The sequence below is a fragment of the Scardinius erythrophthalmus genome, assembly GCF_964197995.2.
Source record: "Scardinius erythrophthalmus genome assembly, chromosome: 1".
In the NCBI taxonomy this organism is placed as follows: Eukaryota; Metazoa; Chordata; class Actinopteri; order Cypriniformes; family Leuciscidae; genus Scardinius; species Scardinius erythrophthalmus.
In genome coordinates this window covers 29,309,246-29,324,509 of record NC_138221.1, presented here as the reverse complement: position 1 = coordinate 29,324,509, position 15,264 = coordinate 29,309,246, and the positions used below count along the sequence as shown (strand labels likewise).

The 15,264-nt window shown below is 36.5% G+C and overlaps 1 protein-coding gene and 1 long non-coding RNA gene across 2 annotated transcripts in view; one reads left to right on the top strand and one right to left on the bottom strand.

Annotated features, from left to right (window-relative positions):
• Nucleotides 1-1,244: 1,244 nt before the first annotated feature.
• Nucleotides 1,245-15,264, top strand: part of LOC308687468 (shisa family member 6) — a gene marked incomplete at its 5' end in the record, with an annotated part of 97,930 nt that continues 83,910 nt past the window's right edge. Inside the window, one exon of the mRNA XM_081360039.1 lies at nucleotides 1,245-1,789. Coding sequence (XP_081216165.1) covers nucleotides 1,245-1,789 — 545 coding nt within the window. The remainder of the gene's footprint in view (nucleotides 1,790-15,264) is intronic.
• Nucleotides 9,084-10,666, bottom strand: LOC308687478. The gene is made up of 4 exons (XR_014029749.1): nucleotides 10,624-10,666; nucleotides 9,567-9,639; nucleotides 9,322-9,470; nucleotides 9,084-9,187 (listed from the first exon to the last, which is right to left on the bottom strand). It is a non-coding gene; the product is annotated as an uncharacterized lncRNA (long non-coding RNA).

Genomic DNA, 15,264 nt, shown 5'->3' with positions numbered 1-15,264 from the left:
CTCTCTCTCTCTCTTTCTCAGCTGTGTTCGGTTCGGAGACGCAGTGACGGACATCCCGGAGTCGAGCGCACTAAACGCGTAAGTTCTGCTCATTTTTGCTTAGTTAAATCCACTTTTTAGCTTCTTCATGGCTGTATGTGGAACGTCAGGAGATTGTGATTTAAAATGTGAATATTTATTCGATTTAATTTACTGTAAAAGTGAAAATTTGTAGATTTGCTTAAGGACCAATGTCTAAACGATCTGGCTTTTAAAAAAATACTTTTGTTGGAGACACCCAGTGCAGTCAGGTTGATTCGGTCATGTTAGATAATGTTTTTCAAAACCTGTTAATTTGGATGTTACCACATGTAGCACATGTTCAGGTTTACTTCACGGAAATCAGTGTAAATGGGATCGGGAAATAAATTAAGTTTGTTTCCTTTTACACAGTAAATTATTCCTTTTATTGTACGTTAATATCGTCATGTGTTTAATAATTAATTAATTTATCTATCTTTAAATGTATTTATTCTTGTATGTTAATATGTGTAAACTCAGATTTTTAAAATAATTAGGCTATATCTTTTATGCAGCGTATGATGGCATTAAACAATAGATTCACTATTCATAGCTTTTTAACCGTTGACAGTCTTCATGTGTTAAAATATGATTTTTTTCTTCTGTCAAAAACATAACTGAACTATGATATGTGCGCTGTCCATGGTGCTGAAGTCGTGTTTGTAGACTCTAGTGCAGTGGTTTTCAACCCTGGTCCTGGAGACCCTCTGCTTTGCACATGTTGTATGTCCCCGTATTTATCACACCTGATTCAGATCATTAACTCATTTGGTCTGATCTCCAATTGAACTAAGTATGTCGGTTAAGAGAGAGACGTGCAGAGCCAGTATTGAAAACCACTGCTGTAGTGTTTCAGACATTAACTGAGAAGAGAATCTGTCCAAAATTGTGTTTGTTAATTGATTTCCGTCTCACATTTCTTTTTCAGACGAACATAATGTTTGAGTAAGTTTGAGAACCTATTCTCTCCATTCACTCAAGGTGAAATGGGCATTGCGCAGTTGTTGTCTTGACTCTGTAAGTGCTTATGCCTTAATGAATGAGAGTCTTAGGGAGGAGGACTGTTGAAATGACGCTATGCGGAGATGGAGAATGGAGGAGCCGCAAAAGTGCGTGACAAGCAGGTCAGGGTCGGTTTGAAGAAATCCTAAAACGAGGCGAAACACACATCACCACCTGAAGCCATGGGGATACGACATCTCCTGCTTCTGTTGGTCTATCTAGACCCGTTGTGCGTCCTGAGCGCATCCACGACCAAGAGGAGCAAACCCCCTTCAAAGAGACCCCAAAAATTGAAGGAGGTCAACAGCACTGTTGCCCCAACGGTGGCTCCCCGACGGATCACACAAGTCCAGGCGCCCATCATCGGTGATCACGACATCTGTCTAGGGTACTACGACGTAAGCGGTGCGCTCGACAAAGAGTTCGCCTGCAACAACACTGACCACAGGTACTGTTGCGGGAGCTGCTTCCTTCGCTTCTGCTGCCCCGTGAAAGCCAAACGAGTGGATCAGAGAGTCTGTACCAACTACAACACGCCCGACTGGATCAAAACACAGCCGCCCTCACCGGCCCCCACAGGGGACACGTATGACCCCGCGCTGGACCAGACCAACACCACCGTCTACATCACCTGCGGGGTCATCACCCTCATTATTGTCCTGGGGATTTCTGCCAAAGTGGCCTATGATAAAGCCACCAGACCACCTCAAGAGATGAACGTCCACAGGTAAGTCTCAGAAAACTCTTTGGAAATTTACTTACGCTGCAAACCTTGGGTTACAGCATCACAAGAAAGAAGTATTGAAGGTTAAGGGGAGGCGTAGACTGGTTAACACTCTAATAAATAAAGGTTCCATGAATCTTAAACATCAATGGAAACTTTCAATTCCACAAAAGGTTCTTTATAGTGAAAAAAAAGGGTCTTAAGGTTTTTTATATGTTCTTCACACTAAAGCCGGGCTCGATTGTGAAATCTGGCTGCATCACGCACATAGGAAGAATCTGCAAAGATTTTTTTCTTTCAAATCTCATACCTGCACATACTACAAGATTTGAAAATGGTGGTGCATCACACACTACAAGATATTCTTAAAGTCCCCCGTAGTGAAAATCCATCCTTTGATGTTGTTTTTATGTCCATGTGGTGTTTTTAATATGCTTTAAGACATACCATGTGCAAATTCATCAGTCGACACCATTGCTGAGTATTTTCTCCTTAAAACTGCAGTGAATCAAAGACAGTCTCAAAAACACGGTTTGAAATCGCTGGTGTTTCTGACGTCACAAACTACCTTGTAACCAATCAGATCAACGTGTGATCGTCAACGAGTGGATCTCTGAGCTGCTGTGAGTGAGTGGAGGCGGGGCTAATTTGCATTTTCATAGAACCGTATTCACGCAATATGTTTTAGAGAAACTCCTTAAGGAGTGTTATACACCAAAACAGTTTAAAGAGCACTGACTACATATGGAAAAAGAGTGATTTGTCATTGTTAGTGCATGAGACTGAATGAGGAAGCGAGAACTGAATGAAACCTTGTAACACATCTCAGTTGGAACATACAGTACATAAACTAGACCGTGAGTGAAAGCTTTACGGTCTCAAATTAAGCACTGGGTTCTGGGCTAAGATGGAATATTAATAGTTAATTGCATACTGTATTAAATCTAGGACTCATCTGTGTCTAGGAGGGATTGATTCTGGATTTCATTAGTCTTGTGCTGAGATGGAGGTCAACTGGAAACCGTCGTAGTACTAGGAGAACTAGGTCTTCATGGTGCAGTTTGTCAATAAGACAGATTTATAGTCCTGTGGTTCGTCATTGTCAAAAAGGAGAAATTTCAGAGAGCAAGGTCAAATTCTGTTCTAGGTTTTATCTGAATTTATGTCAGACGTGTTGAGAACAATGAACTCTCATATTAATAATGATGTAACACTGACATCATAGCTGTTTTAATAAGTCACTCTGCAAGAAGTCGCACCTGTGCAGAGCTGTTGAGAGTATTGAAGATGGCACATTGCTCGCTTCTTATTGAACTGATACATGTACCAAATATGAGTCAAGCTCAGACAGTCTGATAAGAGTTTGGCTGGTGCTCACAATGAGGCTTATTGGATTTGTGAAGACGGACTGGCATTCTCCAGCTGCTTGACACTTAAAATGTGCAGTCTGTTGCTATTTACTCATGTCTTTCCAAACCTGTATGATATTTTCAAAATATATACAAGTATTTTGATATTCTTTAAAATAAATAATAGTAAATAATTTGAAAACATTATTATATATATATATATATATATATATATATATATATCAATATATTATATATAATAATATATATATATATGTATATCAGTGTTTGCTATAAGCTAGTTCCTCTGAACCCCTCCACCTCCCCAGCTCCACCTGCCTAAATCTGCTAGCTACAGGATTTATGTGTGTGTCTTTATGCAGCAGCAGAAGATCTTACATGCTCACAGCATCTCTCTGTGTCTTTTAGTAGTAGAAGCCTATATTTGCTCTGCAACAGCAGTAGCGTAACATATCTAGTCTGCCAAGTTATGTGCTTAATTGTCCTTAAAATAATCAAGAATCTTAAAATTGTGAAGCTCCTAGAAAAACTTTTTTCTTTCTTTTTTTTACTCAAAATTTAACTTAATTTAATTCTGAGGTGAAATATGACCTGATATTTTCTTAATGAGATTCACAACTTAAATTAGCTTACTTTGATTTTACTTTCATACTACTTGCTATAGTTTTTCTTTAAAGTCCCCCTGTAGTCAATCATTTTATACTTTAAAACTCATCTTTGATAACCAAAATGACATATTTTCCTTGAAAAAAATGTCTTCATGCCTTAAAAAAGCTTGAATGTAACTCTACACCCATGCCTCATTCAGTATACTTGGTTCTATGAATATGCAAATGAGCCCCGCCTCCACTCACTCACACCAACTCAGAGATCTACTTGTTGACGATCACACGTTGATCTGATTGGTTTCAAGGTAGTTTGTGACGTCAGAAACACCAGCGATTTCAAATCGTGTCTTTGATTCACTGCAGTTTTAAGCAGAAAATACTCAGCAATGGTGTCGACTTATGAATTTACACATGTTAGTCTTAAATTTTGTTAAAAACACCACATAGACATATAAACAACATTAAAAGCTTGATTTTTACCACAGGGGGGACTTTAAACTCTTTTTAAAAACTTTTTCTTATGATGATTCCCCTAAAGGAAAAATAAAAATAAAAACATAAAATAAGTACATAGGACTTTTGCGTTATATTATAAGACGTCAGTTTAGGTATTTAGTGAATAACTAAATAAAAATTTCAGTCTGTTTCTCACCCAAAACTCTCATATGGCTGTAGAAGTCTTGAAATATAGACCACAATTCACATGGTCACTAAATCAGTCAGTCAATCACTTATTTGATTGTGATTATTAAATTGAAATTTAAACATTTAGACACCTTGAGCATTTTTATATTCAGAACAAGCTCTACTGTTACAAGATACAAAGAGTATGAAATGTGTCCTAAACACTATCCTAAAAAATTCTCAGAAGGTTTTGTAGCTAAACTCAGATGTGTCCCATCTTAGATCAGTCTTGTTCTACGTCATTACTTGATAAACCGTCCCTGCTGCTCACAGCGTCTCATAGAGACAACACGTTTCGTTCTAGTATTACAGAATGTTCCAGGACATTTGTTTTAACCAGCACCATTTGATACTGCTCTGCTTCATTTAGACTGTGTGTGTGGAGGCTGGTGATTTGCAGGAAAATACAGTTAAATATATGATGAGTGTGTTTACCCAGCAGCTCAGATGTGTAGTAAAACAGCTCAGGGCTGGAAAGCTCTTGATGTAGTGTGTGTGTTTTTGTGTGTTTGAAGAGCATAGGCACATGAAATGCGGGTTCTCTGAGGAGAACGTCTGTGTAGGACTCGGTCAATAAGGGAAAAGATCTGTCTCTCTCATCTCTGGCTGATTCATTAATGAATTGATCACAAGGACTATAGAGTTCTTGTAGCTATAAAGGGCAGGTTGTGGTTTGACCTCATAATTTATTGTTATACTGGAGACTGATGATATAGTGATGACGAAAAGTATTCTAATAACCTCATTCTGGGTAAAAGATGGATTAGCTCAAATGGATAATGGGTTTTAATTTGAGCTAACTTTGACTAATTTGTGCTGAGGAAGAGGCAGACTACTTGTGTTGCATAATTATATTTTTCCCAAGCTTCACTTGGGTGAATATCACAAATGCAATTCTCAACTCTTTTATATTTCAATTTGAAAATGAGCATGAGATATTATTTTAATTGCAAACTAATGTATAATGTACATTTTTTACATAGATTTAGCTAGAAACTAAACTAGAGTAAATGTAATGGTAATTTTAATCAAATATTAGTGGGCAACGATTAATCACATCCAAAATAAAAGTTTGTGTTTACATATTATATGTGTGTGTACTGTGTATAATTATTTTATACAAAATAATTATACGCAGTACACACACACATATATTTTGTAAACACAAACTTTTATTTTGGATGAGTTTAATTGCGATTAATCGTTTCCTGAGCACTATAAAATATATATTAATGTATTCGATTTCTTTGAGAATATAGTGCATAAATGTCTTGAAAATAATCATCTTAAAATCTTACAACACCCTAGAAACAAACTTAAATTTGTTGACGCACAATATAACTCTTGAGTGAAATATGACCTGAAAATTTCTTCATAAGATTCACCAACTTGTATTTTGCTTGCTAGTTTTTCTCCTCGCCTTAAACACAGACATATTTGTCGAGTCATCAAAGAGCCTGCATCTTTTTCAACTGTCTTCTCATATTCTTATTACAGTGAGTGACATATTGAGAAGTTTCTTTGATCATAATGCCATCTAATTGTCCCGTGTTGATGACATAGTAAGGAATGTGATTGGGTGAGCAGCTGCAGTCCTGTCCGATCTCTTCATCCCCGTGTGATGACTCTCCATACCCAGAACCCCCTGCTGCGTCTCAGCGTGTTGTCTATCTTTGTTTAAATATTGATGGCGCTGTGCTGCTTTAGACACCTGCTGAAATGGCCAGGGAATGAACAGCCTCTGGGAGAAAACAGCAGAATAAAGAAAAGTCCTTGAGAGATTCACCAGTAAAGAAATAAGAACATGACCTGCCCAAAAAGTAATGAATGAGAGTTCAGTGCCATGAATATATATGATCATAATCTTGGAATTTACATGCAATTTACATGTAAATCGGTCGGTCAGTAAGGTTTTTTTTTTTTTTTTTTTTGTAAAATTTAAAGGATTAGTTCACTTCAGAATTAAAATTTCCTGACAATTTACTTACCCCCACATCATCCAAGATGTTCATGTCTTTCTTTCTTCAGTCGAAACTAAATTAAGTTTTTTTAGGAAAAATTAGGTTTTTCCAGTGCAGCTTCAAAGACTCTACACGATCTCAGCCGAGGAATAAGAGTCTTATCTAGCGAAACCATCGCTCATTTTCTCATTTTTTTTTACTTTTATACAGTATACTTTTTAACCACAAATGCTCTTCTTGCACGTCCTTGACTTCACGCATTACGTAATCGCATTGGAAGGGTAGGGCGAAAAACTCCCTCTCATTTTCTCCTCCAACTTCAAAATCGTCTGACATCGTTGTTTTACCTTTTATTTATTTATGTTTTTTTTTTTTTTTTATGTAAAGGGCGTTTGACTTAGTCTTTGCATGTTCGCTTTGTAAACACTTGGTCAGTACTTCCGCCTACGTCACACTTGACCTTTCAACGTGATTACGTAATGTGTGTCGCATCACAGCCAGTGCAAGACGAGCATTTGTGGTTAAAAAGTATATAAATGTTTATTTATTTTTTTTAGAAAATGACTGATCGTTTCGCTAGATAAGACTCTTATTCCTCGGCTGGGATCGCGTCAAGCCTTTGAAGCTGCACTGAAACTGCAGTTTGGAACTTCAACCCGCTGGACGCCATTGAAGTCCACTATATGGAGAAAAATCCTGGAATGTTTTCCTCAAAAAACTTAATTTCTTTTCGACTGAAGAAAGAAAGACTTGGGGTGAGAAAGACTAGGATGACTTGGGGGGTGAGTACATTATGAAAATTTTTATTTTATTTTTTATAATTCAACTTTTTTTTATTGTTCAACAGTCAAAACTTCAGAGTACATCACCACATTATTCAGTGATCACCTTTGCAATTACACATTCAGCCACAGTCACCATCAGTGGAATACAACCAAAACAAATGCACATTAGAATTAAACTATTGTTAAGCAGTCCTATTCATTTATTCATTTTTTTATGCTGCCAAAAATGATCCCATGCACTGTAAAAAATTTTAAGCCAGTACAACAAAAAAAATCTTAGTACTAATTTCCTTCAGCTTTTTTTCGTTTACTCAACTTTTGTAAATAACAGTTAGACTGACTGAAATTAAGTTGTAAGTCTTACAATTTTTTTTTTATTGGGTTAACTTAAGATTGTTAGTTTTCTGGAGAGGTGCAACTATTTTTTAACAAACCTTTTTAAGTTGAGCCAATTCAAAAAAATTTGTCTCAATGTCTGAAGTTGAGTGAACAAAAAAATCCTAAAGGAAATTGGTACTAAGTAATAATATGTTAAGACTGGAAACTAAAATAACTTTGCCCAAGTCAAAAACTGAAAACAGTGAGTCAATGTTAACAAAACATTTATTCAGAAGCATGTTGAAGGCAAATAAAAATGTCATTTCAATTAGCTGTCATCATGACAAGAATTTTCTTTTTTTTATTCAAAGGAATATATTACCCCAAAATTATAATTATTTACTTTTTTCTGTCTCAAACTCATAGGACTATTTTCTTCTGTGCAAGACACAAAGACATGCAGCTGTAATTTGTATTTTCTGAAGTAATACAGTTTTGGGAGAAACAATAAACTAACAATTCTTTTTAAATCTTGATATCCGATTGTATTCAGAAGACATGGATTAAATCATATGTGTTACATTTATATAAAACATGGTTTACATTTATATCTTTATGTTCTAGAGAAGAAATGAAGCCATAAAAAGACTATGCACTAAATAAGAGTACAAACTGGAACAAATAAATGCTCAATCTTACAATTATCCATATGGATTGCAGCTACTTTTTTCAATTTTTTTTGAAGGACTGGACTCTTGCTGAGCACTTTAAGTCAAGACCAATAAACAATTTTTAATTTAGTCAAAAGTGTATTGTATGCATTTTAATTGTTTAGGACAGTTCACATTGAGGGCATAAATAAAGCCAAAGATGAGAGTAACAGCTGTGGCAAAGTTCTTGCACATTATCTAGCCCAATCTGCTCTTATAGTACTACAGAGAGGCACCTTATAATTGGGTTGGAGTGGAACAGTTGCAACATCATCTTCAATGATAGTTAAGATCCTCATCTTCTCCCCTTGTGAATGTCATCTGGCTCTGTGTCCTGCAGTAGAAAATAAATTGACATAACTTTTTTTTATTTTGAATTATGTTAAACCACAGAGTGACCCTAAACATGTGCTCATGTACCTTCACTTGAAAAGTAAAGGTGGTCATGTTTTTAAGCTTGTTCAAATTCAGCCATAGAACTAAAACTGATAAACAGAATACATCTCCCAATTTCCTGCACCTGTGCTGTTAGATGCCATATCAGTATTAAAGGGATAGTTTACCCAAAAATGAAAATTAGCCCATGATTTACTCACCCTCAAGTCTGCCACTATATCACTGCCCTTATAAAGCTTGGAAGAGCCAGGAATCGTTTTAATATAACTCCAAATGTATTTGTCTGAAAGAAGAATGCCATATACACCTAATGACTTCAGGGTGAGTAAATCATGGGCTAATTTTCATTTTTGGGTGAACTATTCCTTTAATATAGTTACACGTGGCACAACATCATGGGGATCTGGTGAACAGGTGAAATTATATCAAGTGTGAGTGTATATGCTGGTGACACACATCTTCTTACCAGGCAAGTCTTCAGGATGTTTCCTGACTTTTCCCTCATAAACAAAGGTAGAGCTCTGAGAGTTGTAGCCTTTCTTTGAGCAAGCACATTGCAGTTTCTGTGTCTGAAAGACAGAAAACAAATATGGAACAATCTATGCATGTTATATCCAAAGAGAAGCATGGGAATTACCTTGAAAAGGAGATGGCAAAATTCAGCCTTTAACCAGAGAGATATGACCACATGCAAAATAATTACCTGATGATTAAGTTGGTCTAGGAGGATCTTCATCTCATCGGATACGCTCCACCACTTGTTTTGTACAATTAGATGTGTATTCATCTAACTAAGAGAAAAAGGTGCTCTTCTGATTAGTTTGTGTAAACCTGTAATACTCAGCACAGACCCTGAAAAAAAAAAAAAAAAACACTGTTAAAACAGTAAGAATTAAGTGTAGGCCTACACGTTAATTCAGTTCTACTAACTAAAAATGATAAACTCACCTGATCTTTCAAAAACAAAGGCCACTGTTTTAGCACATCAGAGGTTCTTGTTGCTGTACTGATGTTCTTTAGTCTAAAAGGGACAAATACAACATAACAAAGATTCATATTAAACAAAAAAACAAACAAAAAAAAACAGTTACAGTAGGTTAATTTACATATAGTAAAAATACTACAGAAATGGAATAATCAAATGTGAAAAAAAAATATTCATTTTTTCTTTAAAAATACAAAAGTTATAAAGAGCAGTGAGCGATTTTGTCTTTCGTTGATTAACAGGAAGGACACTGACAGCGGCAGATAACATATTTTCACTTTAAACATTATTTAATATACAAAGCAAACATGCGTATTTTTAACCTAACATTTGTTTTGCATATATAGGCCTATATTTTTCCCCTCTAAATTGTATTATATTGAATTATATTGCACTACTGTAGAATGCCTGAGCCTCAACCTAAGCATGTACAAATTGTCACTGACATTTGTATATAGGCCTATACAACAAATAAACTTGAAATTGAATTTAAATCGAATAGACTACTGTCACTTTAAGAGCTATTGCACAAATTTAATACTGAAACATCTGGATTTTACAACATTGTTTGTTCACTTAAGACATAGCCGACTGTATTACATGAATACTACACACACAGTGGTTTTTTTTTAAATAATTATGTGTATTTCACTATTAATTAGCAATAAGCCGTGAAAGATAACTGAATTCGCACTCACATTCTGTCTGAGATAAACAGCTCTCTTCTGTCTCAATCAGCGCAAGCACCAGATTTGAGTCTTTTTCTAACGACTGACTGGCTTAACATTTTAAACTTCGTGCACGTTCTTGTCTTTTCTCATTCAAGCATGTTTCCTCGCTTTAACGTTAGTCTAGGTGTCAATAGTTAAGTAAGTTAGCCATGTGCTACGCGGATAATCTCTAACAATAGACACTTATCGTCTCCACAGAAAATATCTTTTAACATAATACTATATTTTACCAACATATGTCTGCAATCAATGTAGCTTATTTTCATTCATAAAGCAAAATAAAACTTACCTCAGAGATGAATCCAGTCCCTTCGATAGCGTGGTTGAAGGAGGAAACCCCGTGTAACGTACATAGAGACAGACTGCGCATGCGCGATGGTGGGAAGTTAAACGTTCCAGCGCAGAAATCAAAACATTAAGTTTTCTCAACTTATTTTTTTGTGTTCATTGGACAAATAGTAGTTAACATGCAGTTAAATAGTTTTTATAAGTTAACTCAACATTGCACTCAAACATTTGCCCACTCAACTTATAATCTTAAGGTGAGTAAACAATTTGCAAGTTGGATTTTTTACAGTGTGTTGTTGTTTTTTTTTTTTTTTCACTTCTCCCTCATTATGCAGTCTCCCCAACATGTACTCATATGAAGCAGTTTCAATCATCCCATCAACCCAGTCTTTCAGGTCTGGGGTTTTGGGGCATTTCCAATTTTGTAAAATTATCCTGGCAGCTGTAAGACAACCACTCTTAATAAGGCTAAATATATTTGTTGCTATGTTAGGTTTCACTGATTTATCTCCAAGAAGGCATAGTCTTGGTTCCACAGGTAAATTGAACCCCATCCACTCTTCAAGTACTGCCAGAATTTTACACCAGAATGGGTGAACTAAAGAACATTCCCAAATCTTATGTAAATAAGTACCCTCTTCTTCATTACATTTCCAGCATAGATTATTTCCAGCTATCCCCATCATGTAAAGCCTAGATGGTGTATAATAATATCTATGTACTATTTTGTACTGAATGAATTTCCCCCTAGCTTCTCGTATGTTCTTACCCACATTAGATAGAATGTACTGCCAGTCATTATCATGGATATTAATCCCCAAATCCTTCTGCCATATTGTTTCCAGGTTATTACAGGTATCTGCAGTTACACTAAGCATTGATTTTTAACACAGAGAAACAGTCTGAGCTTCACATGGCAACTGAAGATGGGCATAAACAGGGTTATCACTTGCATTAATTTTGTTCTTGACACAATGTCTGATCTGCAGATTCGTCCAAAGGTTTCATTGGCCCCCAATATTATATTTTTTCACCAATTACAGTTACCCCTTTAAGCTGCCACTGTTTCCACAATGATGCATATGACTGTTTATAATGTGATGTCCTTCTCACTTGAATTTTGAATGAATTAATTTTGCTCCAAACATGTCTTGAATGTATTGTCACTGGATTTGAGTCCCATTTAGCTCCAAAGCATTGTGAAAAAATGGTAATGGGATGAAATGGTGCGGCCAGTTTTTGTTCTATCTTGATCCAGTCCAACTCAGAATCTGTCTTGTCCCAGTGTTTAGCCAGTTTGGCCATTTTAAAAGAGATATTATACATCCTCACATCTAGTAGTCCAAGGCCCCCTTTGTTAACTTACTCATTTTAATCCTCTGTCTTTTTCCTTCCCATAAAACGTCCTTGATAATTTTGTCATATCTTTTAAAGATAGGGTCTGGAATGTTCACACACAGGTATCATCATGGATATATAATTGAACTGCGGAGCACTAATCATTTTAACAATATTTACTTTACCCCACAGAGAGAGTTTCAGCTGTTCCCATTTGTCCACATTATTTTTTATCTTTGACAGCAGTGGTTCATAATTCAACAACATTATATCCTCCACATTCTGCGTTAATTTAACCCCAAGGTACTTCATACCTTTTGGAATCCATTTAAAGCCAAATCGGGTCACTGTATGGGACTTACATGTTGGCGTAGCTTCTGACTTCTCTCAGTTTATTTTGTATCCTGACACACTTGAATATAATTGGATAATGCTCATTAATGGAGGTAAAGATTTGAGAGGATCACGAGATAACAACAAAATATCATCCACATACAGCATTAACTTATGCTCTATCCCCTCCTCTACCGCCCTTACTCCCATAATGTTTGAGTCTGCCCTGATCATAATGGCTAGAGTCTCTAAAACTATTGTGAATAATAACGGGGTCAATTGACATCTTTGACGAGTACCTCTTGAAACTGTAAGAAAATGAGGAAGTCATGCAATTTGTCATCACTGCTGCTCTAGGATTTTTTAATAAACTAACCCAGGACCTAAAAAGTATGACCGAATCCAAAATTCGACAGGCCCTACTCCACCCTGTCGAAAACCTTTTCGGCGTCTAAGGATATAGGGGTGTTTTCTAAAGAGTTTAGCCACATCAGATGAATTAGCCTTCTCATATTATCGGCTGATGACCTTCCTTTAATGAAGCCCACTTGGTCCTTATAAATTATACTTGGGAAGCTAAAATTTTGCTCTAACCGTGAAGCTAAAACACCTTAGAGTCCACATTAATAAGACTTACAGGCCTAAAATTATCCGGATCTGTTAAATCCCTATCTTTTTTAGGTATCAGTGTTATCAGTGCTTCCATGATAGTACTAGGCAATACTTCAGCTTCAAATGCCTCTATATAGGCTTCTGTTAGAATTGGGGCCACTATGTCAACATACTTTCTATAATATTCAGCTGGAAACCCGTCCACCCCTGGTGATTTGCCAGATTTCATAGAGGTTATTGCAGCTTTAACCTCCTCTTGTGTAATGGGAAGATCTAGAGACTCAGATTGCAGTACATCTAATTTAGGTAACTCCATGTTAGAAAAAAATTGTTTCAGTTTTTCTCCATCCAGACTACCTGAAGATTTATATAGATGTTTATAGAACTTCTGAAAAACCTTGTTCATATCTTTTGTAAATGATACCATAGTATCTCCTTTCTTAATTGCCGGAATAATGTTAGCAGCATTTTGCTGTTTTAATTGTCTGGACAGGAGCTAGCCCGCTTTTTCACCTCCTTCATAAAATAAAACTTCATATTCACAAATATCCTGATATAAATCATTAGAGTTATGTCTAGCCAACTCCTTCTCCAGTGTACAAGTTGTTGTTCCAAGTTCTTAACCAAGTCTCTTCCTTCGTTCCTTTTTAGTTCTAGCTGCCTGTGCAATCAATTCAATCCAAAATCATCTCTTAGCAAATGAAGGGCAGCCCTATCCTTTGGTATTGAAGGTCCCTGATTTTTACGCTTATCCAGAACCCCATCCATAACCTGATTAAAGTCCCCAGCCAAAATGATTTGCCCCTCTTTGTCATCAAGAATCTTGTTTATTTTATTAATAAAACCCGGATCTGTCTTATTGGGGGGCATATACATTGCATAATATCACTTTAACTCCATTAATGAGGGTTTCTATATATATAATCCTCCCAACATCTTCTTCAGTTTCCGTTAACATTAACAAAATTTAGCCTCTTATTTATTAGGATCATAACCCCATTTTGTTTGTTTGTAAATGATGAATAAAATACACGTCCAACCCAGTCTCTTTTGAATTTGAGCGCTTAATTATCTGTTACATGACTTTCCTGTACAAAAGCAACATCCACTTGTTTATGTTTGAGATATGACAGGACCTTTTTTCTTTTAATCAGACTTCCACATCTGTTAATATTCCATGTTATAAACCTGATTTGACTGCCTATGTTTAAAACAAATTAATAAGCACATTATCATGAGCGTAATCAAATGTGTTGAGTGACTGCCCCCTATTGGGGAATGACATATTAAACCGTGATGCACATTTATTCAAATTTATTCAGCCTTAATTTGGTTCCACATAACTTCCAGGCATTTATCATATCGCTCGCCCTCACCGACGAGCTACAAAGTGACGTCTTCCATATTGGAGATGCGGCATTCACTGAATTTTTAAGGTCAGTAAAAACCTCTTTTATTGATGACACATCCGTCGCTACCACTTAGGTAAGGTAGAGTTCATTTTACTTATTTCGGATAATACGTTTTCCATCTTTGAACCTTGGTCTGTGGGCTGGGTTGATGGCGACTTGTGTGCCGGCAAAGTCTGTCTGGTCGTCATGCGGCTCGTCGTTATCTCCTTAAAATACTAGATGTGGAGGTCGACATTTGCAATCTATAGCACTTTTTTTGTTCTCATTTGGTCTTACCAAGGACACTAGTTTTGATAAAAATGTGGAGTGAATATGCTATTAATAAATGGAAAATATTGGTGGGCCTAAGGAGCGACACAACTACATGTATGCTGCCGTCTTCCACGGCGGTCTCACGTGACTCCTCATTATTAGGACATTTTAATTCTGAAGTGAACTAATCCTTTAAGGCTTTTGAAAGGTGAGTAAATGATGACCAAACCATCATTTTTTTAAAGAACTCTGTGGAGCATGACAGCTAATGCCAAAGTGAATCCTCTCCATCCGCTTTAGCAGTTGTTAAAAAAGACTTTAGATGGTTTTCACACTCTGAACTCAGCACAAAGTGACTTCCCGAGCTCTGTAAGCATATAATGATTCAGTTCTGACCTTAGAGTGTTTTAAACCCTCATCACTGTCATGGCTCGGCCGGTGCGGACCACAGGAAAAACTCAAACATGCCTGTTGTATCCGGTAAAAAGCACTCTGGGAGTGTTTATTCCAGCCAATCAGATTGCCTGGAGCTGGTTTACCAGTGACGTTGATGGCATAAAGCTTTATGCTCTATAACCTGACAGCCGTACATTAGCAGTTTGAGTGGAACACATGATTAACCACGCATCTCAGTGGCAAGAAAAGCTGAGTTTTGGATAATTTCCCAGCTCCCCATGGCATCCGAGGTCTCTGTG